At 38.4% G+C, this 26093-nt stretch overlaps 1 protein-coding gene across 1 annotated transcript; it reads left to right on the plus strand.

Moving 5' to 3' along the window:
- The first annotated feature begins 22096 nt into the window (after window positions 1-22096).
- Window positions 22097-25914, plus strand: COMMD3 (COMM domain containing 3). The gene is made up of 8 exons (XM_049777828.1): window positions 22097-22269; window positions 23637-23748; window positions 23837-23900; window positions 23993-24027; window positions 24359-24419; window positions 24514-24570; window positions 24658-24717; window positions 25682-25914. The coding sequence occupies exons 1-8, from the start codon at window positions 22131-22133 to the stop codon at window positions 25739-25741; spliced, it is 588 nt and encodes a 195-aa protein (XP_049633785.1). The 5' UTR covers window positions 22097-22130; the 3' UTR covers window positions 25742-25914.
- Window positions 25915-26093: the final 179 nt, after the last annotated feature.

Raw genomic sequence — 26093 nt, forward strand, 5'->3', positions numbered from 1 at the left:
GTATCTGGCTACTTTCACTCAGTAGTATGTTGAGGAGGTGTGTTCATATTATTTTATATATGGATGAGTGCAAATGTATCTATAAGTGTATATATGTATGTGAGTGAATATACATGCAGAAAAGAAACAGATACAGTGAATTTTGGTTGAAGTAAGGTCAGAAATAAAATATTTATTACAAGTTTTTATTCATTATATTTTGGCAATAGAAATTCAGTAAGAGGGGTCCGGGGAGATAGCACAGTGGTGTTTGCCTTGCAAGCAGCCGATCCAGGACCAAAGGTGGCTGGTTCGAATCCTGGTGTCCCATATGGTCCCCCATGCCTGCCAGGAGCTATTTCTGAGCAGACAGCCAGGAATAACCCCTGAGCACCACCGGGTGTGGCCCCCCCAAAAACCAAAAAATCAAACAAACAAAAAAAGAAATTCAGTAAGAGGGGCCTGAGTAGTGGTGCAGCAGTAGGGCATTTGCCTTGCATGCGGCTGACCTAGGACTGACTGCAGTTTGATTCCCCAGCATCCCATATGGTCCCCCAAGCCAGGAGCAATTTCTGAGTGCATAGCCAGGAGTTAACCCCTGAGCATCACCAGGCAGGTGTGGCCCAAAAACAAAAACAGAAAAAGAAATTCAATAAAAGTTGGAGTTTCAGTGTATTCTAAGTTATTCTAGGTTATTTTAATCATTCAGCTTAGAACTTTGTTCTACACTCTCTTTGGGGGGAAGGGACTTCCCAAAAAGCATTAATCCAAATACTTCTTCATCTGAGCTATATGAGTTCAATTCTCTGAGCAGCAATGCAGTGTTGCTTGGGCCCACTGATTTTGGGTCCAGCAGAATCAGGTCATGCTAGGATAGTGTGGATGCCAGGTAGTGCTGGGGGTGTGTGCATAAGATATACAAGTTTGAAGAGATCATTCAAAGGGCTGCTCCACACAAGGCCCTGAGCAACTGCTGGGTTTAGCCCTGTGGCCCCTAGCAAGGATAGGCCTGAGTAGCATTCTATGGACAGGAGTGACCCCAAAGTCTCTTAAGTACCATTTGAAAGGTTCTCATTCCTAACAATTATTTTAAAAAATTAACAACTTCTAATTCAAATAAGCAGGGATTTGCTATATGTGTCTTAAAAGTGGAGTTCGGTCACTCACCCTATTGTATTCTTGATCCTGACTCAATTCAATAAACAATACATACATATTTTATCCACATTACATCCACAGAATCCCAGCATTGAAAGGGAAGTTGGGAGGGGGTGCTGGGGCACGAGGAAGAAAAAGGTATAACAAGGCCAAATGCATGTATCAAGAAGTATTTCTACTTTCTTAGAGACATCTGCATGCCATTGATAAATGAACATAAAGGCAAATAGAGAGGCAAATGGGAAGTACTGAAAATTGGCTCAGAACTAATTCTAATTCCTGAGCATATGCTCTATGAAGGCAAGGATTTTTGTTTTCTTTTGTTCCAAGTAGTTTTATGTCCAAGTCGTTGAATCAATGTTTGCATACAGTTGACATTACATAAGTGTAGACTGAAACAAATAAAAATGAGATTTTTATCTTAGCTCCTCTCACATAGGCCAACTAGAATTCTGAGCACCTATTATATCTAGTTTTTTTTTTTTTTTGCTAAAGCATAAAGGAATACATGAGCTAAAATGAATTTTCAGAATGACTCCTTATCTTAGCTAGAGCAAGAGCACTCCTGACAAGAAGGGTCACATTTGGGGCTGGAGCCATAGAACAGCAGGTAAAGCATTTGCCTTGCTTTGCAGTTGACCTGGGTTCAGCATCCCATATGGTCCCCATAGCAGCCAGAAGTAATTTCTGAGTGCAAAGCCAGGAGTAACCCCTGAAAATCACTGGACATGACCCAAAAACAAAGAAGGGCCACATTCAGACCATTGGAGCATCCGTGTACCCTTCCCCCCATGTCAACAAGTTCCCAGGAAGAAACAGCCCATCCCTGAGGACTCACCTGAATGAAGCTCATCATGTCAGATCTGACAGCCTCAGGAACTATTCCTTCACCTGGAGGTTTAATTCACCTGCACTTCAGTGAAGTGGACAAATATTTGGAAAAGACAAGCCCATCTCCACATCACTAATCATCAGGGAGATGATTATGAGGTACCACTTCACACCCCAGAGATTGGTACACATCACAAAGAATGAGAACAAGCAGTGTTGGTGGGGATGTGGAGAGAAAGGAACTCTTATCCACTGCTGGTGGGAATGCCATCTAGTTCAACCTTTATGGAAAGCAAAAACTGGAAATCGAGTTCCCATACGACCCAGATATACCACTCCTAGGAATATACCCTAGGAACACAAGAATACAATACAAAAATCCCTTCCTTACACCTATATTCATTGTAGCACTATTTACCATAGCAAGACTCTGGAAACAGCCAAGATACCCTTCAACAGATGAATGGCTAAAGAAACTGTGGTATATATACACAATGGAATATTATGCAGATGTCAGGAGAGATGAAGTCATGAAATTTTCCTATACATGGATGTACACGGAATCTATTATGCTGAGTGAAATAAGTCAGAGAGAGAGAGAGAAAGACGCAGAATGATCTCACTCATCTATGGGTTTTAAGAAAAATGAAAGACATTCTTGCAATAATAACTTTCAGACACAAAAGAGAAAAAAGCTGGAAGTTACAGCTCACCTCATGAAGCTCACCGCAAACAGGAATGAGTTTAGTTAGAGAAATAACTAAGTTTTAAACTATCCTAATAATGAGAATGTACAAGGGAAATAGAAAGCCTGCCTAGAGTAGAGGCAGGGATTGGGTGGGGAGGAGGGAGATTTGGGACATTGGTGACGGGAATGTTGCACTGGTGATGGGTGGTGTTCTTTACATGACTGAAACCCAAACACAATCATGTATGTAATAAATTTGTTTAAATTAAAAAAAAGACAAGCCCATCAAAATTTAACTTTCCCCTTAGGAAAAAAGAAAAAAGACGAGGGCCAGAAACAGTGCAGAACTAAGGCACTTGCCTTGCATACCATGGGCCCTGGTTCAAATCCCCAGCACTTTGTATGGTCCCCTGAGCATTCCTAAGGGTTACTCCTGGAATAGAGTCAAGAATAGGCCAGGAGTACTGCTGGGTGTGGCCAAAAGCAAAACTAAAACAACAACTGTAACAACAAAAAATGAAAATAAGAGAGCAAAGAGGTGAGCTGTTAGCCATACAATTCACCTATCACATATTCATCACCCAGAAGTAGTCAGTCTAATAAAGCGCTGGGATGATGACATGGGTCCTTGATACCTGATGCTCTTGTGGGAAGCAGCAAACATCTCTCTCACAGCTAGTAGAGATTAACCTGGAAACCAAAAAACAGAAGACCTTCCTCCTACTGACAATTTACAATCACACCTTGTGATTTGTGCACAAAATATTTGCTTTCTATTCCAGTGACGCTGGTTCTGACATGGAGATCTTAAAACCCCAAAGAGAAAGCTTCCTTAGACATCAGCCATGGGTTTCCTGGGTCAATGACCGGTTTAGGTTCACATGTCAGTGAATAGCAGTTTAAGAATGCTTTAGGTGGTCTTCTAGGATGAGTACTCCTGATTATAAACAGAAAATGTCATTAGACTGCTTGTTCACCACCTAACATTACATTGACAGTGGTGAAGATTATAGAAACTTTTAATTTGCAGGCCCATTAAGGGCTCAATTAATTCAGAAGTGTTGGTTTGAGTTATCACTTTGGGTTAAAAATGCAAATCAGTTGAAGGTAAAGGAAGTAAGAACATCTACCTAGCCAAAAGATTCTTGCTATAAAGGGGGACTATTTCTTTCCTTACACAGGTATATATCTATATTAAGTCAACTAAGTTCCATTGTCTCCCTAGCTGTCTTTCCCCCACATTTTGTGGGTGATCTAAATTGACTTTGTCATTGCTCTTTCACCAGTCTATTGCACACAAAATATTGAGAGAATAGCCAGAAAGGAAGAAGACAATGCACATCTTCCTGAGATCCTGACTTACCATCAGCAACTGGATTCAGTTACCAATGAGCATTTGGGACTGAACACTTTAGTAAAGGAGATGAACACATATCTGTTGCTCGGGGGGAAATTATTTATAAAATTAATCAAATTATTTCTTTTAAATTCTTATCTCTCCCTGCCTCCTTTTTCTTTTTTTTCCCTCTGTTTCTGGAAGCTTAGTATGAAAAGACTGTCTATGGATGAGAGAACAGAATGGGAAAACATTTTTGCTATCTATGCCACCCAATATCTAAACTTTTCTGTCTCTGGAAAAACCTCTTTATGAGATAGAACTAGACTCCTAGCTAGGTTGAAAATATTCAATGCATCTCTCTCTTATTTTTCTCTCACCTAAGTGAGAACAGATGACCACATTAATTGGGCCGCTCTTAGGAGATATCAACACAAAGACACCAAGGTCATGTGTTCCTATGACAGATGACACCAGTTGTGGACATTCTTGAATGAGCAAAGAACAATGCTTCTCTCTCTCTCTCTCTCTCTCTCTCTCTCTCTCTCTCTCTCTCTCTCTCTCTCTCTCTCTCTCTCTCTCCCCTCTCTCATGCCTTATCTTTTCCATGTGCATAACTGTCTTCCACGGACAGTGCTATGGGCCATGTGAAAGGTTAATGAAAAACAGTAAGGGTGGGGAATAGTGGGAGCAACTAGCGATAAAAAGTCACCAGCAGAAAAATGTAAATGGGAGCACAATAAGACAGTGAAAAGGTTTTGAAGTTGCTGCAGAGCAGTTGGGCAGGCAGTTGGTGAGGAAAACTCTGGGCATGAGCTAGTAGAGAGCAAGTACCCTCGCTTGTGGCAATGAAGGATGGCGCCTTTCTACTGCCTCTGCCTATACCCAATGGCTCAGTATTGAAAGCAGCTGAGGAGCTTGGCAGGCAATGAACAAGGGAGTCCTCAGCCAACAAACTGAGCCAGAGCATTAGCAAGAGTGTGCCTGCAATGTAATAATGACTGGTGCTTCATTTCTTTGCTCGAAATCTTGCACAGATTATTTTGGGGTGTGTGTGGGGACAGAAGGAATGGATCCCTTCTGAGCTTAGACACTATCCTGGCTCTATACTCATGAGTGACTCCTGGCAGTGCTTATAACTATGGTGCCAAGGATGAGAAGGATGCAAGGCAAGAGTCTTAGTCTCCATTCTCTCTCTCTCTATCTCTCTCTCCCCTCTTCTCTCTTCCTCTCTCTCTCTCCCCTCTTCTCTCTTCCCCCCTCTCTCTCCCCTTTCCCTCATGCATATATTTCTTCATGGTAAACTCTAAACAAAGAAGAGAATCTGAGGAACCATACTTCCAATTTAGCTAGACTGACAAAATACAAAGCCATTACAGTATGTTACCAGGGATTAGAGATTAGTGCCTTTCAAGCATTTATTTAATACTGTGTTAAGTGTATTATTTCTTCTGGTTAAATTTTCTTTTAACATTATTGAGAAAAGCATTCAAATGCAGCTAACATTTGTATTAACCATTCCATAGTTAGGAGTAACCAGGAAATTTGATAATCCAAGTTTTCTTTAGTTATCAACAGCTTTGTCTTCTTTTATGCTGATTAGACTTTTGGGATCCCTTCAAAATCTTTGTGGTCTTTCCTTTGGGGATCTCTCATCAACAGTGTCCATAATGAAATCAAAGTTCTTTTATAATAGGATTTCCAGAGTTAACAATGAAAGCATAGTATCTAGTGAAATGTGAATTTAAGATAAATAAAAAGGATCTTAAATGTACATAGATACAATACAATATCTGTAACATAATTATACCAAAATATTCGTTGTTCATCATGAATTCAAACTTAGAACTGAGCATCTTAGATTTTATATCACAGCCCTCTCTGATTGCCTGCGGACCTGGCCACACCTCAGCAATGGTTTATGCTGTTTTACATTTTTATATTATTTATGTCAGGGGTCCTCAAGCTTTTTAAATGGGGAACTAGTTCACTGTCCCTTAGATTGTTGGAGGGATGAACTATAGTTGTAAAAAAAGCTATAAACAAATTCCTGTGCACACTGCACATATCTTATTTTGAAGTAAAAAGCACAACAGGAATACAGTATTTAAAGTGAAGAACAAGTAAAGTTAAATCAACAAACTTAACAGAATTTCATGGGAACTATGGGCCTGCTTTTGGCTAGTAAAATGGTCAATGTAAGGCTTCATATTTGTTACTAAGTCTGGCAGTACTCAGGGAATCATATGGGATGCCAGGGAGAAAACCCTGGCTGGCAACATACAAGGCAAGCTCCCTCCCTGCTGTTCTATCCCTCTGAACCTGTACCACATTCTTGAGTAATTTCTAATTGCTTGTTTTCTTCTTCATTTTTACCTTCAGCCCCTCTCCTCTGACTCCCATATTCTAGTCTCTACAATTCCAGTTTCCTTTGATTCAGTCTGATTTCTTCTTGACTGTGTAAAGCATTGCTGTTTCACACTAATGTGTTGTTCAAGAACATACAATCACTTGGACTCTCTGTTTATTAAATGCCTTAACAAGTGTAAAATGTTTTTCTGTTTGAATGACAAAGAAAAGAGCAAAATTTATTTTAAGAATAAAAAGGCAGGGGCCAGAGAGATAGTACAGTAGGTATGGTACTTGACTTACACGCAGCTGATCCAGATTCGAATCCTAAAAGTACATATGCTTCACTGAGCACCAGAAGTCATGGAACAAAAATAAAAAAAAGAATCATCAAAATTTAATATTATTATATTCATTTGATATGCATAGTTCAGGCCTGAAAATAAAAGAAATTTTAGAAACAGGCTTCCCTTGTGAATTTTACTAAATATTTTAATTTTATTTGGTTTTAGAACCACACCTAAATTTGCTCAGAGCTAACTCCTGTCTCTGAGCTCAGGAATTATTCTTGATTCTACTTAGTGATTGGACCTGGGTAGGCCATGCACAAGAAAAGTGCCTTACTACTGTACTATCTCTCAAACCCATATATTTTTATGGGAAAATTAGCAATAATTTATATACAATTTTTTCCAGAAAAAGATGGAGGTCAACATTACAAATGAGACAAATACATTGGAACATAAAGACTCTAGACCAATATACCTAATAAAAACATTCACAAAAATCCTTAAGAAAATGTAATGAATCATATCCAACAATATATTAAAAAAAGTAATATGTCAAGACCAAGTGAACTTTACCCAGTGAATGTGTTAGTTTAAAAAAGCTGAAAATCTGTGAATATAATTCATTTGTCAAGTTAACAAACTAAAAATAAAAACTGTATGGTCATCTCAATAGATACAAAGAAAGGTTTTAAAAAAGTTTAATATGGGGGCCGGCAAGGTGGCGCTAGAGGTAAGGTGTCCACCTTGCAAGCGCTAGCCAAGGAAGGACCAGGGTTCAATTCCCCCCACCCCCCAGCATCCCATATGGTCCCCCCAAGCCAGGGGCAATTTCTGAGTGCTTAGCCAGGAGTAACACCTGAGCATCAAATGGGTGTGGCCTGAAAAACCAAAAAAAAGTTCAATATGATTTAAAAATAAATAAAACAGGGGTCTGAGGAAGAACACTGTGGGTAAGGCTCTTGCTTTGTATGTAGCCAATCCAGATTCGATTTCAAAAGCCCATATGTTCCCCTGAGCCCCGCTACAAGTAATTCCTGAATGCATAATCAGAAGTAACCCCAAGCATTGCTGGTGTAGTCACCAAACAATGATGAAAATAAAATAAAATACAACAACCAGCTAAGAATACAAGAAATGTCCCAGTGCTCCTATGTTCCATACTTTAGGAAAGACATCTCTGAGAAAATTTCAATTAACATTACAATTAATACCAAAAGACCAAATGTTTTCCTGAAGATGAAGAACAAAAGTGCCTACTTTTACTATTCCCTTTTCAACATCCTATAGAGTTCCAAATAAGCATTATAAAACAAGACAATAAAGAAATACAGATTTAGGGGCCAGAGTGATAGTACAATGAATAGGGCCTTGCCTTGCACTGGTCAACCTGGGTTCAATTCTCACCAACTTCATATAGTTACCCTAAGCACACCAGGCATGATATCCGAGCACAGAGCCAGGAGTTAGTTTTGGGTATCTCTAGCTGTTACCCCAAAACAAACAAAAATACCAATTTGGAAGAAAAAAATAAATTATCTCTATTTACAAAAGTCAGGTTTCCACCAGATCTGCATTCGTTCTCCTGATGGGCTTGAGGGACCATTAGATGGTATGAAGGATTGAACTCATGTGGGCCACATGCAAGGCAAGTGACCTATCCACTATACTATCTTTCTAGCCTTGCACAAAAGGTATCTTAAAAAATAATTAGTCAGCAATCAGAATCAAAACTTTGGTGGATATAGCAAACAAAATAAAATTACTTAAGTAATTTTAAAAAATTACCACAAAGTTAAGAAGATTCACACTACTTGACTTGAAGACTTAGATAAACAACATTGAGAGCACATGGTTATTGGCAAAAGTATGGACATGTAGATCAATACTCATAGAAATTCCATTGAACAAAACATATACAATTAATTGAATTTGAACAAGAGGGGTCAGAGAGAGAATTAAGAGAGAATACAGGAATTAAGGTTTTGTCTTGCATACAGTTGACCCTGATTCAATCAATCCTTAGTGCCAGGTATGGTCTCCCAAGCACTGCTAGAAGAGCTAGAAAGTGCTCCCTTGAGCACCATTTGGCGTGGCTCAAATTCCCCCATCATAAAAAAAGAAATAAGACTATATACCTAAACAAAACCAGCATGCACATTTTAATTCTTCAGAATCTCTAAGACCTAGAAACAATTTAAATATAAATCAAATGACAAACAGGTTGATCTCACTTATATATGATATATAGAATAATTGGAATGTTTTAAAGAGAATGTGTGGAATATTTTAAAGAGAGGATGCCTAGATTGCTGTTGGCTCCAACTTATAAAGAAAGGCAGAGAAGGAAAGAAAATGAGGGTGGGAGAAGTGATAGATGGGAAATATGGGTCCAGGGGATCTGTGTATATAAGTGGTATAGTAGAGTGGTATAGAGGAAAATGCTCCAGATCCTCTACCAAGTTTCAAATGAAATTAAGAGCCACCAATACTTTCCGAGTAGTCTGGTCCAGGCTGACACATCTATGGAATTCTCAGAATGGATGCAGGCAGATTCTTCTTTCTGCATGAACACAGCAACCCAGCGCCACATTCTCTACCCTCTGAAATAGCCCAGTTCCGTGACTTAACCTTATCTAACTGTCATGCCACCCAATTTACATCAGATTTATAAATCTTGGATCATGCATCTGCAAGTAGCTGCTCAAGACCTCCAAATTTTATAGTAGTGTGAGCCCAATACTATCCCAGGAAATCTTTTGGGAAAGTTATATAGAAATTTACCAAGCTCAGTAAGTCTAAACAGTATCACAAATGGCTCAGCTGGAACCAATCACAGACCAATAAATCCCTTGAAACTACTTTAGTAACGGCATGACGATTATTTCAAACTGACACTTGACCTGAAGTTTTGATACCATTTGCCTTTGTGTTGTAACAAATAAATATAAAAGTAAATTTGCTATGATGGTGGGTAGAAAACTGGGGACTCTGGTGAAGAGAAAGTCACACTGGTGATGGAATTAGTGCTGAGACATAGCATATCTAAAACCCAACTGAGTAACTTTGTAAATCATGGTGCTTTAGTAAAAAAAAAAAAGTAATAAACATAAATGAAATGATGACAACTAAATAAACTATGGTATAATCTTACAAGGTAAGAATCTATCAATAGGAAGTAATATATTACTGATACACATATTAGCACCAATAAATCACAAAAACTTTATAGCTTTTCCACTATCCAAAGATAAAATGTTTTCATGAAGCCTTTCTAAGTATAAAATAACATTATTTCCATTATTCTATATAAACTGTTTTGAGTATTCCCAGTCCATCCAAATCATACCCAACAATACATGAGACCTACAAGGCTAGTACATAATAAAAGCAGGAACACTGGGGCTGTAGTGAGAGTACAATGGATAAGGCACTCGCTTTGTATGTGGCCAATTTGGGTTTGATCCCCAGCACCCCATTTGATCCCCCAAGCACTGCCAGGCATGATTGCTGAGCACAGATCTAGGGATAAGCCCTAAGCATTGCTGGGTGTGGCCACAAAACAAAACAAAACAAAACAAAGCTGTTAATTACACAGCTTTTAAAGGCAATTCCAGGGAAGAAATTTGCAGAACCTATTCTTCTTTTCAGGGTAAAGCTGCTTTGGGAAAACTGCTGTAAAATAAATGCTGAATGTTATTTTTTTCTTTTCAGGATCTGTCCTTTAAAAAAAAAAAAAAAAAAAAAAGCCTTTGGATTTTATTCTGTTAAAAAATGTTACCAATGTCAGTCTTCCTATAAAGTAAAGATGTATAAACAAACTTCCAAAATGTGAGGTATATATTTAATACATGGTAAGAATATTCAGCCACAAAATCTAGAAACAGAAAGATCGAGTCCATATCTATGTAAGATATTCCTGAAAAGACATGATAATAGTGAGACAAAGTAGTCTGATCAGTGGTTGCTAAGTTCAGGAGGAGGATAGATCACATATCTGCAAAGAGGAAAAGGAAAAATTGTTGGTATTATGGCAAGGCTCTGTTTCCAGTGTATTGTGGTTACAAAACCACATACCATTTTTTGCCCTAACTTACTGAATTGTTCATAGCTTCGTATCTATCTCCATTTCTAACAGTAGACTAAAACTGGAGTATGCTTTAGCTGGAGTATGAGATAGTCATTCACTGAAATTAGACTAGAAACATTTCAGAGGAAAACGGAAAGACATTTTGTCTTGCTCCTAGAAATTGTCTACAGTGCTGTTAAGCAAAAGAAAATGACTCAAGAAAAACCAGAGTAACAACCATCTGGAAGAGAGGGAAAGAACCACTAGACTTTCTTAGGATGGAGGGACCTAGGGCAAAGGAGACAGAGTTGTGGCTGGACTCATTCCCACAGTCAAAGGGAAAAAGAAAGTGAACAGAAGATTGTAGTTAATAACTTGATAATAATAGGAACTGGCCAGAGTCCTTGCAAGGAGGATATAAATGAGGACTGAGAAAGTTATGGTCAGCAAGGTTTTTGAGGGTATCTGATGCCATTTAAGTAACTCTAGAAGATTCACATTGGAGCAAAGAACTGCTAGGCAGCATAGAAGGTTTTTATTTCATTTTCTAAATAGGGGCTTATGTGCCTGGCATCCTCAAATGGCTGCATCAAGAGCACAACAATTATAAATTTGCATGTTTTAAAATGCTTATGCCTGGAGCCAGAGCAATAGTTTGGAGGGGAGAGTGTTTATCTTGTACACAGCTAACTTAGGTTAGCTAACTTTGGTTCAATCCCCAGCATCCGATATGGTCCCTTGAAACCAACAGGAATAATTCCAGAATGCATAGCCAGGATTAATTCCTGAGCATCATTGGGTGTGGCCCCCAAACTAATAAAATTTAATGAATTAATTAAAAGCCTACAAAAAGCCTATAAAAACAAAATTCAAAATGGCAAAATGACATTGTTTGGTTAACATTGTGTGAATGGAGTCCACGGTAAGGATTGGTTCTCAATGTTCTTCATAACACCCGGTGGAAAAGATGCTGTAACTATTTCCATTGTCCGTTTGAGAAAAATAAGGTTGGGTGAAAATAAGTTCAAATTCTTGAACTAGAATAGAGCAAAAATTGAGATTGAGTAGTAATTTGAACCCAATTTTCTCCAACTCCATATTCTATACTATTTTTTCAACAAATATTCTTGATTGTTACATATTAGTTATTTGCCTAATAAAAGAACTCTTTATAAGAAAAGAAAAAATAAAGAGGTAATAACTTTAAAGTTTGAAATCTTGTGATCGTTAATATACTTTGAGGAACTATAACTTACATAGGTTTATAGTAATTCTAACAGTCAATTAAGCAAAAATAAATAAATAAACACCCAACACAAAGTAATGAAAACCTCCCTATTCAAAAAATATTTTTGGGGGCCTGGAGCAATAGTACAGTAGGTCAGGTGCCTGTCATGCACACAACCAATATGAGTTCAATCCCCAACAACCCATATGATCCACTGGGCATCACTGGAGTGATTCCTGAGTGCAGAGCCAGGAATGACCTCTGGCATCATCAGGTCTGCTCCCAAAACAAAACAAAAGAATTGCTTGGGGTCCCAGAGAAGTATGTCAATGGCTGGGTACACACTTTCCATGCAGGAGGTCCAACACCACAAGGTCTCCAAGAATTACCAGAAGACATACTTTAATACAGAGTCAGGAGTTTCTCCATTACCACCTGGTGTGGTTCAAGATTTGTTGATTTATTTGTTTGGGGGTCACAACCAGCAGTGCTCAACGGTTACTCCTAGCTCTGCTTTTAAGAATTACTCCTGGAAGTCCTGGGGGGAAGGAAACCTTATGAGATGCTGGAAATAGAACCTGAGTCAGTCACATACAAGTTAATACCCTATCATTGAACTATCGCTCTAGTTCAAAAGATTTTCAACTTTTTTCTGACTAAAACTCCAAAATGATATTTTACTTTCCTTTTCAATAAAATTTCTAATCTCAACAACTATTTCATCTAAAAACTGATTCAATATTTCCCAAAACATAAGATAGGATTATCTTTCCTATAAAATAATCCTATAAAATAGGATTATGCTTTCTAGTGGGAGGGGTGCTTGCTTTGCTTGTGACTGAATTGGGTTCCATCCTGGGTTCCATGTATGGTTTCTGAGTATCTCTAGAAATAACCCTGTGTGAGACCCAAACAAACAAAACACAGTATTACCAGGTTTGATTTGGTTTTTGATCTACACCTGGTGGTGCTCAGGGCTTTCTCCTGGATCTATGCTCAGGGAGGCGCTGGTATCAAACTCAGGTCAGCCAGATGCAAGGCAAATACCTTACCCACTATACTCTCTGCCTGGGCCCTGCATTTTTTCTTTATATATATGCATTTATAGGATTATCATTTAAACATTTTATAATATGCCCAAGATCCTGGTGACATGCAAATGTTTCTAAACCATCCAGCTTAGAAATCATGTTCACATACAAACTCAGCTTTATCTTTAGACATTATCTAAAACTTGAAAAATATAAAGGTGAGTTGAGAGAAAAAAAAGTATGACAAGAACTTATAGACTTTTTTTAATGTAATTTCTTCTTTCAGTTTAACTAGTCATTTACAGTTGTTATTCAGTGACACATTAATTGACAGAATGTTTGGTTGGAAAATGACTGCTTTCCATAGTCACTTTTGATTTTAATGTAACAGGTTATTATTCATCATGAAAACCAATTGACACTGAATATCATCATCTCTACAATATTGACCACAGGTACTTATTGAGACAAGTAAAAGTAAAACTTTAATTTAAAAATCTTTTTTATTTAGAAGTCAAAGAGATAGTACTATGGGTAAGTTTCTTGCCTTGTGTGCCACTGACCAGGCTTTAGTCCCTGGTATCCCATATAGTCCCCTGAGACTGCCAGGATCGATTCCTGAGTGCTGAGTGAGAATAACCCCTGAGCACTGCTGGATGTAGCCAGAAAAAAAGTGAAAAGAAAACCTCTTATTTAAAGTTTTTTAAATTGAATTTAGTTAAAGTATTCACTTGAAAATGATTTTAAGTTTCTAAAAAAGCTTTAATCTGTACTTAAACTATCTCACAAATATCTGTTTATTTTTATTTTTATCTACCTTGATACAAAAATTAATTTAAAGCAAATTTCAAAACAGCAACGTTTCTGTTAAAATATTTTTCTTCTATTATGATCTCAGCACATATTGTTGAGAAACCGCTATTATCTGTGAGCCAGAGAGATAATACAGCAGGTTGGGTGCTTGCCTCGAATGGGGTCAACCCTGGTCCAGTTCCTAGTAACACATATGATTCCTTGTGCCAGACAGGAGTGATTTCTACATGTAGAGCCGGAATAACCCCTGAGTATCACCCACAATTGCATATTTATAAATTTATTAAATACCACATGTATATACTGACCCCGCTGTTCTTATAAAATGATTCATTTTAATTTACAAATATTTTTTATTAAATTTTGATTTTTGGCAGTTCAAAGTTAAATTTTTCTCAATGATTTCATGCAAATTTTATACTTGGGTCTCATTTAAGATTTGCCTTCACTTTCATGTTTATAAAAAAGAATTTAATTTTCGGAGGCCTCATTTCCCCATGTATTTCCATCTTCATTATTATTTCCTACATTTCTTTATATATAGTTTAAAGCAATGTTCTTCTGCCTTTTTACTGTTGCAGCCCACCGCCTGACTGTATATTGGACCAGCAGCTGGGGAGGCTGGAGACCAGTGGTTGCAGCCTCCCTCACCTGCGGGTCAGCACCAGTTCATACATAAAACAGTGGTTGATGCCAACTGCTTTAGCAAAGCATGGCGATTCAAATGAAAGTCGCTGGTTAAGGACTGGAGTGATAACACAGCTGGTAGGGAGTTTGCCTTGCATGAGGCCAAGCTGGGTTCCAGCCCTGGCATCGCATCTTATCCCCAGGGCCTGCCAGGAGTAACCCTGCCCTGTGTGGCTCAAAAACAAAACAAAACAAAAAAGACCTATTATTTAATTTAGAATGCTCTCTACACATTTATGATACCTATTCCCTTTAGCACAAAATATTTCAACAATTGAACAGTTATCCAAATATAAGTAAAACAAGCCCAAGTGTCTAAACACATGAACTAAATTGATTATATGAATACTAGTGAACTAAATTGAAGATATTAATAATTGTCCCTCTCAGCCTATTGCTAGCAATTATTATGGTTACAACAATTGGTTCAATTTAAGAGAATTATATTTAAAAATTTAGAACTGCTTTTATATTTTAATGTGGACAGAAAAATCACACAGACATTTAGAAAGAATTGAGTCTATGGTGGAGGGGAATAAAAAAGTTTTATCTATTTCATAGACATTAGTACAAAAATTTACAAAATTACATTTACACATTTACCATGATGTCAACATCAGTTATATACAAATAATTAAGGTATTTTCTGGGTATCTATGCCAAAGCTATAAGTGAGAGTTTAAGAGTATTTTACTCAGGCTTTTTGAAATGTAGTTCAAATTTTATTTATTTATTTATTTCAAATAAAACCAAATTTTACATATTATTATTTAAGTCTGCTTTATTTCAAAAAAAAAAGAAAAATGGGCCAGAGAAATAGCATTGAGGTAGGGCATTTGCCTTGCATGCAGAAGGATTGTGGTTCAAATCCCGGCATCCCATATAGTCCCCCGAGCCTGCCAGGGGAGATTTCTGAGTGTAGAGCCAGGAGTTACCCCTGAGCACTGCCAGGTGTGACCCAAAAACCAATATATATATATGTAGTCTCTTGAAAATAACATATTCAAGAAAATCACAACTAAATTTTTAGTTCGGATTTAAGCAGGAGTACAGTGGATAGGCACTTGCCTTCCTTGCACACAACCAACCTGGGTTCAATCCATAGCATTTGTCAAGAATGATTCCTGATTCCTGACAAGCAAAGAACCAGCAGTTATCCCTAGCACTCTAGCACTGCTGAGGATGACCCCCAAATAAAATATTTAGTTCTTCAGCAATATTCTGTCAACTATCACACACACACACACACACACACACACACACACACACACACACACACACATCTCAAAAGACTGAAACATCACAACCTTTCTTTGATAGGTAATCTCATAAAAGCTAAATTTGGCTAAAATTATTACTTTAAATGAATAAAAATACACAATTAATATAGCCTGTTTAGTATTTGTATTTCAGTTTATGCTTTTTTTTTTTGATGGGGGATGGGCCACACACAGTGGTGCTCAGGGCCTATTCCAGGTTCTGTTCACAAGGGTCACTCTGAATGGAGCTCAAGGGACAATGTGTATTGCCAGTGTGCCTGCGGTAAAGCCAAGTGTGTGTAAAGCAAATGCCTTAACCCCCTCAACTACCTTTCTGGCTCCAGGCTTTTCTTTTGGGGGGAGGGTTTAGGGCCACATCCATGTACGATTAGGGGTTACTCCTAGATCTAATTTAGGAATTGGTCCTGGTGATGCTGGGGACTGTATGGAGTGCCGAGGATCAAACCTGGATCAGCCAGGTTTGTTTGCAAGGCCAGCACATTACCCACTGTTCTATCTTCGCTGCCCCAAGAGGCATTTTTATAACTTCCATTCTGAAATAGTTAACTGATAAATGATTTTTTTAATATAAATTCTGTTCTGAAATAGTTCATTGATAAGGGAACATAGTCAAATCATTTTATAAGGTAAGTATAATTTCACACTCCATTTTTCTTTTAGAAATTATATTCATTTAAACAAAATGATGTGAATATTTGTAAATTAATTACATTTAAATTTAATTTAATGTTTAATTTAATGTTAAAAAGATGTTATGGAGAAGATATTTCAGTGGGTAGGACACTTGTCTTACATAAAGTTGACCTAGGTTTGATCCCTGGAATCCCATATGGTCCCCTGAGCACAGCCAGAAATAATTCCCGAGAGCAGAGCCAAGAGCAATCTCCAAGTATAAATATCTAGATGTGGCCCCAAAACAAAACACAAACCAACAAAAAGATGTAATTAAGATTTTTTAAAGTGTTGGTTTTAAACAATCACATTTCATGGAGTAGGCCCATATGCTCAATTTTTGTTGGAATTCATAGATGTGAACAAAACTCTAATTTCTGTGATTTAAGATAAAATAAAATAAATTAGTAAAATATCAGAAAAATAAACCCAAACCAGAAACAAGCTCTTCCCACCTCCCCCAGCCCCACTAAAAAAAATTAGTCTTTATTGTTGTATAAAGATAGTTTTGGACACTGCAGATGAACATTGAGTCCATTTCGAGCAAGAGTGTGAGGTTTAGTAGAATTGAGTTTAGCTGAGAGACTTGGGGTTATGTATGAACTGTGTTGGATAAAATAAATAATAATCTTACCATATACTCGGGAAATATCTGTATGTCTGTCACTGTCTCTGTTTCACTACCTTCCTTCTTTTCTTTGTAAAAACGCCTGATCTCTGGACTTGAGAGATAGTACTTCGTGTAAGACAGATGCCTTGCATGCAATTGACCTTGGTTCCCTGGCACCCCATATGGTACCCCAAAATCCCCACCAGGAGTAAGTCCTGCAGAGCCATGAGTAAGTCCTGTGCATAGATGATTGTGAGCTCCAAACAAACAAAAACTATTCACTGTCCTTAAAATATACTGAATTAAATGACCCCCTGTGTGCATATGAAAGAATTAGACATGTTCAGATAAAGCTTGTTTAACATGAGTCCTTGCTTCCCTTCGCTAAACCATATTACATTGTGACTGACTCTAAGTCACTGCAGTAGTAAATGCAAGCGGGGCAACCTTTATAATGTGGGGTGGGGAGAATCAATCCATTGTGTAGGGGAAAACTGTGCTTATTATCTAAAGCATTTATTTCACAGAATTGAGGGGATTGATGAGATGATGAGTCACTTAATCTTTATATCACTTTATTGGCAAAGAGTAGTGACTTATGATCTAAGGAGTAAACTTCATTTTTATATTCCACGCAGAAATTAATTTTAATCATTAAATCTCTTATTGAATAGGAAGTATTTTAGTATTTTCTATGCAGAGAAATTCCAAGACATACTTTGCCTTATTCCTATCTTGTTAAAAAAAAAAAAAGGCATGAAGTATGATTACTTTTCATTTTTTCCCTAATTCCCTTATCTTTAAATTAGCCTGTCTCGAATACAGGCAGGGGGTGGGGGAGAGAAGAGATGGGGACATTAGTGATGGGAAAGTTGCACGGTAAAGGGGGTGTTTATATATATACATATAATTATGTATGTAATCACTGTGTTTAAATAGTTTTTAAAAAATAAAAGTTGTCTTCAAAAAATTGTCTTCATTCCTTAAATCAAATTACATTTTTCATCTTTCTAGTTTGACTTCACTGCTTTTCATTTCTATGAATTAGTTTCTTTCAAGATAGATTTTCATTTCCCTTCAAATACTATGACACAATTTGCATTTACCTAAAAGTCAATACATGAAGGATAGTTTATATTATGTGAGGGGAGGGGTAGGTTACATGTGCCTGCATTATAACAGCAATGACCAAATAATTAGGAATTGAATTAAATTTGAGTTTAATTTGAAAGCCAGAGCATTCTTGTCCTCTCTGAAAACTCAATAGTCTCTTTAACAACACATATTACATGAGCCAATTTGACACCACTGAACCCTGATCATAAATGTGAAAAGAAAAACGTGACAATTCAAATTCTGAGTCTCAATCTATTCCTTTTGAAGTAAGATAGTCAATGAATATAGATTTTTTCCTTCCAGATACAGTTATAAGTGTCACTGAAATCATTTGACCTATATTCTTAAATGTCAAGTATAACTCAGTTAAATAGTCCTTCCAAATGTCCATATGTGATTTAAATGGTATTACAATAATAAATTCTATTATCATTAATATTTATTTCAAAGCTTTAAGACCTTTAACTATTAACTAATCAGTTTTAGGGGTCAGAGATAGCTTAATGGCTTTTTGTACATAGACAATATGCAAGTGTTTTAAACATTTTTCTCTTTTAAAAAATGAGTGGGTATAAAATAGAATCTCACAAGAAAACATAAAATACATGTGGGTTAAAACTTCTGGATGGCTCATGAGCACTTAAGTATTTTGACTTTATTATCTCCCCACAAATGTTCAAAGCACTCTTTAAGGAATACTTCAGCTTTATTTGCACAAAATCAAATATATATCTAATCTTAAAAATAATTAGAAGTAGGGGCCAGAGGAATAGTATGGGTGAGGCTCTTGCTTTGCACACAGTTAAACCAGGTTCAATCCCTGGCATTCCCTATCCCCATATGGTCCCAAACACTGCCAGGTATAATCCCTGAGCACCACTTGAAGTGGCAAAAAAAAAAATAAAAAATATATATATATATATATACATACATACATACATATACATGTATATTAATAACAAGTACTTGAAAACTAGGTACTTTATACATTTAATAAATATACCAATAGTCTTTGGGGTAGACCAATCACATAGATTCAGTAAATTTCCCAACCTATCTTAATAATATTCTCAATATTCTCAATACTTGGGGCTGAAACATAGTATAGAGGGTGAGACACTTTCCTTGCACATGGCTGACCCAGGCTTAATCCCCAGGCCTTATGTGGTCCCACAAGCAATGCCAGGAGTGATTCCTGAATGCACATCCAGGAGTAACCTCTGAGCAGTCAGGTATAACCCAAAAACTAAAAATAAAAAAAAAATGTATTCTCAGTATAGAGGCCAGTGGTGTTAAAATAAAATAATAATGTTTTAAATTGCATAGAATTCTGATTCATTGGGCCCGGCAACTGATCCAGGACCAAAGGTGGTTGGTTCGAATCCCGGTGTCCCATATGGTCCCCCGTGCCTGCCAGGAGCTATTTCTGAGCAGACAGCCAGGAGTGACCCCTGAGCACTGCCGGGTGTGGCCCCCCACCAAAAAAAAGAATTCCGATTCATTTTTTAAAACACTATATAAGATGAAACTTTCTAATTCATCAAATAATTCCTAGATTCCCAAAAAAGAAACTTATCAGTATTGCCTTGGAATTAGCTGTTTAGGAGGCAAAAATATTAAATAAGGATGTTAGAAAGTTTTGATATTTTCAGTTGTATATAAATGTTCTTTAAAAAAAGGCTCTTTGATTGCCAAAGTTAGTTTTTTGGCTGTGAGGCTTCAACTTTTTAGAAGATGAAGAAAATGTCAATGCTGTTTTCAGTGACAGAAACATTGGAAATAACACTTCTTACATTTTCAGAGTATATTCATACATACTTATTCTATAGATTTTTTTTTATCTCAGTAACCAAGAGTCTAGATCTGGATAATTAATTCTCCTCATTCAGTGTATTTGAATGGCTTGTCAAAGTCACAGTCTTATCTGTATTTAAAATACTTAATCCCAAGTCTTCTTCAAAATTTGAAAATATATTACTATAGCAGGGGAAAAAAATCATCATTCTAGTACCAAAATATATCATTGTTAAAATCTGTATGAGCTGGAAATGTATCCATCCATCACTTTGGCCTAACATATTTACGCAAGAGGATAAATGCCCTATAAGAAAGAGAAAGTATTTACCTATATATAAGGTCATAACTTAAGAGTTATATTATTAACACAGTTTCTGAGAACTTAGGTTCACAGTAAATCGCATTTATTTTACTCTTAAAATAACATTTAAAAATATATGCTCATGCATTAATGCTTTGTTTCTCCTGTTGTGATTAGAATCACCAACTCAAATCTTATTAGAAATTAACACTAATTTCTTAAGAACTTAAAAATACACACGTGATACACACACGTATAACTTGGGTGTTGTTGTGACTGGTTAATATTTACACAAATGGACTCTTTGTAAATAAAATATTCCCTATGTAAATCAGATACCTGGAACATTTTCAAGTGGCATTTTACCACTCATTGGAAATAAGGAATTTAGAAAGAAAATGACAAAGGAAAAGATAAATATGAAATGTTTTTTTCTAAAGATTCTACAAAGATATTTTAAATCTCCATGCTCCAATAGGCTGGATTTAAAAAATGAGGAGTTTCTGAATCTGTTTCTGATGCTAAATTATATTCCCAGGAACTTTGTTGTTGGAAACTCAGGTGTTTTTCACTTACTGGTGCCAAGCTTGATATTGCCTGTATTGAGTAGAACAATAAAATAAAATAAAATAAAAAACAACAAAAAACCAACTAAATTATGCTCGGAAGTGTTTCAAGTTTAGTCTGAATCAATGAATGTCTCTTGAAGACTGAAACCTCTTCATTCTTTATCCCTCCCCTATAGTACTCCCATTTTAAGTTTTTGTTTTTCTAACCAATTCTTTTAATGAAAAGAATGCGTGTTCCATTTTGCTTCGCAGTTAAACAAAAAAACCCAAACAAATAAACAACAACAAAAAAAGAATCACCCTGTTTCCCAACTTCGTCGAGTTATAAAAGCAGCTCTATTTTACCTACTAGTTGAAAATATTGACAGCCTGGGGGGAACCAAAAGTTCCTCGCTTCTAATGAAGATCTTGCCCTTCTTCAGTGTTTTGTACCAAGCTGTCTGATCTGAATTGAGGCACAACCTCTGGACAATTGGTGCCATAGCGGTAACGACTTACAGTAGCACCGAATGCCTGCTCCCTTTGGAAAGCTATTGTAGTCCCTGCCAAAGTGGCACATGAACAGTGTGAATCTGCAAAGCCTGAAAGTGAATGATGGATGCATTTCTCAAATCGCTGACATACTGTCCAGCACCCACGTCCACCCAGGTTTCCTACGTGTGTGTGTGTGTGTGTGTGTGTGTGTGTGTGTGTGTGTGTGTGTGTGTGTGCAAGGAATCAATCCCACCGGCGTAGTGGACAAATCACAATGAAGGGGGGGGGGCAAAAGAAAACCAAACCCCAACGAGGAGGAGAGGACATAATTACACATCGACTGTCTGGCTCACAAAGAGCCAGTGCTGCGGGGGCAGCCAGCGGAGGGTCGGGGAAAAAGCAAGAGCAGCCAGCGGTCGCCTTGGACTGCAGCTTCCCGAGGGAAGGGCCGGCGCTTGGGGCTCTGAGGCGGGAGGGGGCGTGGCCTCGGGAAAGTGGGGGCCGGGATGCCGACACCTCCCGGGGGCCTCTGAGGAGCTGTGAGGCCGGGGGAGTGGCGGGGGGAGCCGCCCGGAGTGGCAGCCACAAAGCGGCTCAGCGGGGGGTTAGGGAAGGGGAGCGTCTCTCCGGCTCTCTCGCGGCCCCCTCACACAGGAAAACCGGACGGAAGCGGCGGCGGGCGGCCGCGGAGTGTGTGGGGGAGGCCCCGAGCTTCCCGGGCAGGCCCTCGGCCCCTGAGCTCGCGCCGCCGCCGCCCCCAGGCGCAGGCGCGTGCGCGCGCTGCCGGCCGAGCCGAGCGCGCGCGGCGTGTGCGGGTCACGTGGTGCGCGTGTCGAAGGTCACGGCGCGCTCACAATGGAGTTCTCGGCGCACGTTCAGCGAGGCTTGCAGCTGCTGGCCGAGCCCGGCGCCTTCGACTCGCCGGCCTTCGCGCGGCTCGTCCGGGCGGCTTTCCAGAGCCTCCTGGACGCCCAGGCCGACGAGGCCGTGCTAGGTAAGCCGCTCGGCCCCGGCCCCGGCTCCGGCTCCGAGTGCACCGGCCTGGGTGGAGAGGAGAGCGCGGAGCCGAGAGGAGAAGCGGGAGTGAGCCCGAGCCCGGGCGCGAGGGTTCTCGGAAAGCCCCGGGAAGAGGAAGGAAGTCGGGGCTGAGCTGTGTGTGCACTTCGCTCCGGACGGAGTGTGTGTGTCTGTATCTGTGTGTGTGTCTGTGTGTTGGGGCTGCGGTGATCGGCACCTGCAAGCAAACGCTGCCAGCTCCCCGTCCCCGTCCCGATTTTTTCCTTTCCAGGCTCTTTGTTCCTTTGCTCCCAGGCTGGTTTTGTGGCCTAAACGTCCCCCATTTCTAGCCCGGGCCGAAGCACAGGCGATTTGACACTTGACTGCATCTGGGGAGCACCCTGACAATCCCTGCTGGCCGGGACTAGGCCGGCAGACGTTTGAAATGAGGAGGGGGGGTTTCCAATTAATTACGAGGTCAAAGAGTGTTGACATTTTTCCAGCGTAGAGAATACCTCCGCTTCCCTTGGTGAATGCCACATTCTTGTTCATTAAGGTTTTTTTTTTTTTTTTTTTTGCATAGGTCCCAACCCAAATCTTAGAGTCTGGGTGCAGACTGTTTTGGTTCCGCGCCAGTGGCCCGGAGGCGACTCTAAATCGCCCCCCTCAGCGATTGCGGGGTGCGGTGACCGTGTGAATTAAAGGCACATTAAGAAGTAAATCGCTTGTACAGACTCCTTAAATAGAAGTAGCCCAATCATTCACATTGTGTTTTCATAGTGTTGCGCATTTGTACCCCCCAAAGTATGAAAGTGGAAGTTCTTTAAACGGAAATGGGAACCACCACCTGGACTCAGTTTAAAAAAAAAAAAAGAAAGAAAAAATAGCTGTCAAAGTTTGCATGTGTTTTGAAAAGTGTATTTTCAATTCCCAAGAAGTGCCATTCTGTCGCCTTCCTTGATGTATTAATGTCTCTGGTGTTACCCTCCAATGAATCAATCCGTCTTTAGAGGAAACGTTTATTCAGTCTTGAATTCTCACCTTGTAAAAGATTTACGTTCTCATTTTCCTCTTAACTTACTCCAGCTAGTGTTAGAAAACCACGGTGCAGTTACCTTTTCTCTGGCAATATTACGCGTTAATAAAACTGTAAGACAGATGAAGGCAGTTGAGACCAGGAAGCAATAGAATTACTGATGCTGTGCCTTTGACCATGCCCTTCTCTTGCCAGTCTGTATAGTTGAATTATTTTAGTTATCTTGTTAAAGGATTTTCTTCATCCAACTTAAAATAACACTTACAGAAAAGATGACTGACTTAAAAACTGCATTGTCCTAAGCATCACGGGTAATTAATTTATTTTAGATCACCCTGACTTGAAGCATATCGACCCAGTGGTTTTAAAACATTGTCATGCGGCTGCTGCAACTTTCATACTGGAAGCAGGAAAGCAAAGAGCTGATAAGTCAATGCTAAGGTACAAAATTTATTTAAAGACCCATTTTTTTAAATGGCAATTTAAAAAAAATACAGACTGAACTTTGGATTTTTCCCTCCCTTTCTAGCACTTTCCTAGAAGATTGCAAATTTAATACAGAGCGAATAGAGCTGTTTTGCACGGAATATCAGGTTACTTGATTTTTTTTTAAACTACAATGCTATATTTTCTTCTGCTCTGTTTGCAAAAATGTGGATTTTTTTTGTCTTATTTTCCCCTCCAGAATAATAAGAATTCTCTAGAAATTCTACTGGGAAGGTAGGTACAGTATAAGATGTCAAGCTGAGCCACTTTTCACTTGCAGGTATGAATGCAGAGCTGCTGGTGTGAAATAAATCAGTGCTCTTAGCCTAAAGTAAAAGGGTCAGGGCAGATGAAACAAAGTGAAACTTTGTCTTTGAAGATCACAAAGTTTGATATAACCTGAAAACTTTTACTTGAAAGTAAAGTTTAACATTGTTTTAACTTAAGAATGGATGAATGCAATTAAGGTGGGGGTGAAAGTGGTGAGGTAGACTCTTTTTTGGAGTTAATTCCTGATCAGTTTGTCTCAAGATAGGATTTACAAAATTATCATTGTATTTTCCAGTATAGGTAGAACTCTCCCTCACATAACCGATGTTTCTTGGCGTTTGGAATATCAGATAAAGGTAAAATTTAACAAACTGTTCGCTGTTGTGGGGACTTAGGGAACTTTTCCAGTACAGAGTTAAAAGCTGAAATGTTTGTGTTATGTTCTTTTAGACCAATCAACTTTATAAGATACACAGACCTGCATATTTGGTGACCTTAAACGTAGAGGTACTTACACATATATTCTATCTTAAAAAATGTGTAATGTAATTTCAAAGCTTTATTAAAACAACTCTTTTTTTTTTCCTTCCTTAGAACACTGATTCCCGATCCAACCCAGAGATTAGTTTTAGTTGCAGCATGGAACAATTACAGGTACAGTATTAGGATCTGTGGCCCTGCCTATCTTTTTATAGAGGTTTAATTGGGATTAATGCTGAAGGAAGCTAATCTAACCATCTCTCAGTAGTTATGAAGGCTGTTAAGGACTTAATGGGGAGGGGTTTCCAAAGCAATATTTAACCTAGTCTTCACTTTGGAAACGAAGATATTAGTAATTAAGAATTAGTCCCTGTTGATTGGTGTCTCCTAATTAAAATAACTTGTGAAGTATACTTTTGAGGGTGGATTCCACTTGTGTTGATTTTGATCCAGTAGGGCAAAGTAAAATCAAAGAGTATCTCTTTGAAAATGACTTTTTTTTTTTTTTTTTTTTGCTTTAAGAAACTGACTTAAACTTTCTGAGAATTTTAAAACAGTACTTTAAATGATCTTTGTGAAGGAAAAGCGTATGTAAAATTCCAAAAGTTTTTCTTCTCAAGACTGGGGGAATTCAGAATCTGTGTTGATAAAATGGTCGTGACAACGAATTTGCTTCTAACCACCATTTTCAAAATGAAGATCATTACTGGAAATTAAGATGAAAGTTTTCAAAAGGCACTTCTCACAAAGTCGTTTCAATGTTAACCATGAGTGAAACTTTAAAACTTTTAGCAAGAGAGAAAGCAAACCTATATACCTAGATAGCATCGTTGAGATTGAATTGAGATGGACCTTGTCCATTAGGATTCGATTAGAAGTCTTCTTTCCAAATTTTCAAATTGGAGGGCAAGTAGTCGACTTAAAAATGAGCTCTTTTAGAGGGGAGGAAGAAAACCAACCACAGTCCTATGACAGATAATGACTTGTCAAAGGTTAAAAATCCTCGTGAAATTGAAACTTTAGAAAGTGGCTCCGACTTTTTGGTGCCTCTTTGAAAAGTGGGTACCTCTTGTGTTTCAGCCTTTAAAAAGGTGAACTGTACACGGGGTTTTATGTATATGTTTTGTTTTGTTTTTAGGACTTAGTGGGGAAACTTAAGGATGCCTCCAAAAGCCTGGAGAGAGCTACTCAGCTGTAACCTGGGGACTAACGACCCACACGACCCACGGGTCTCGAGGAGCTGCGGAACTGCCGCCTCTGCGGGCTGGACATCGTCCTTTCCAGTAGAAAAAAACAAAACAAAACCAAGACCCCAAACAAAAATTCCCATCTCTTTGCAGTCTGTGCCACTCATCACTGTTGAAGCTTTATATATATATATATATATATATATATATATATATATATATATATATATATATATATATATATATATATATATAATTTTTTTTTACACTCGTGGAAAGGCGGGAGAGGACAGGGACACGCTAAGTCTTCGACACGTCTTGGAGTATTAACTGTACATTGATCCCTTCGGGCGAATCTCACAA

This window comes from Suncus etruscus, chromosome 7 (assembly GCF_024139225.1).
Source record: "Suncus etruscus isolate mSunEtr1 chromosome 7, mSunEtr1.pri.cur, whole genome shotgun sequence".
NCBI lineage: Eukaryota > Metazoa > Chordata > Mammalia > Eulipotyphla > Soricidae > Suncus > Suncus etruscus.

Coding starts and splice junctions, on each gene's coding strand:
- COMMD3 (XM_049777828.1), top strand. CDS start 22,131: ATGGAGTTCTCGGCGCACGTTCAGCGAGGCTTGCAGCTGCTGGCCGAG. Junction 22,270..23,636: donor GGCCGACGAGGCCGTGCTAG/GTAAGCCGCTCG, acceptor AATTTATTTTAG/ATCACCCTGACTTGAAGCAT. Junction 24,718..25,681: donor GCAGCATGGAACAATTACAG/GTACAGTATTAG, acceptor TTTTGTTTTTAG/GACTTAGTGGGGAAACTTAA.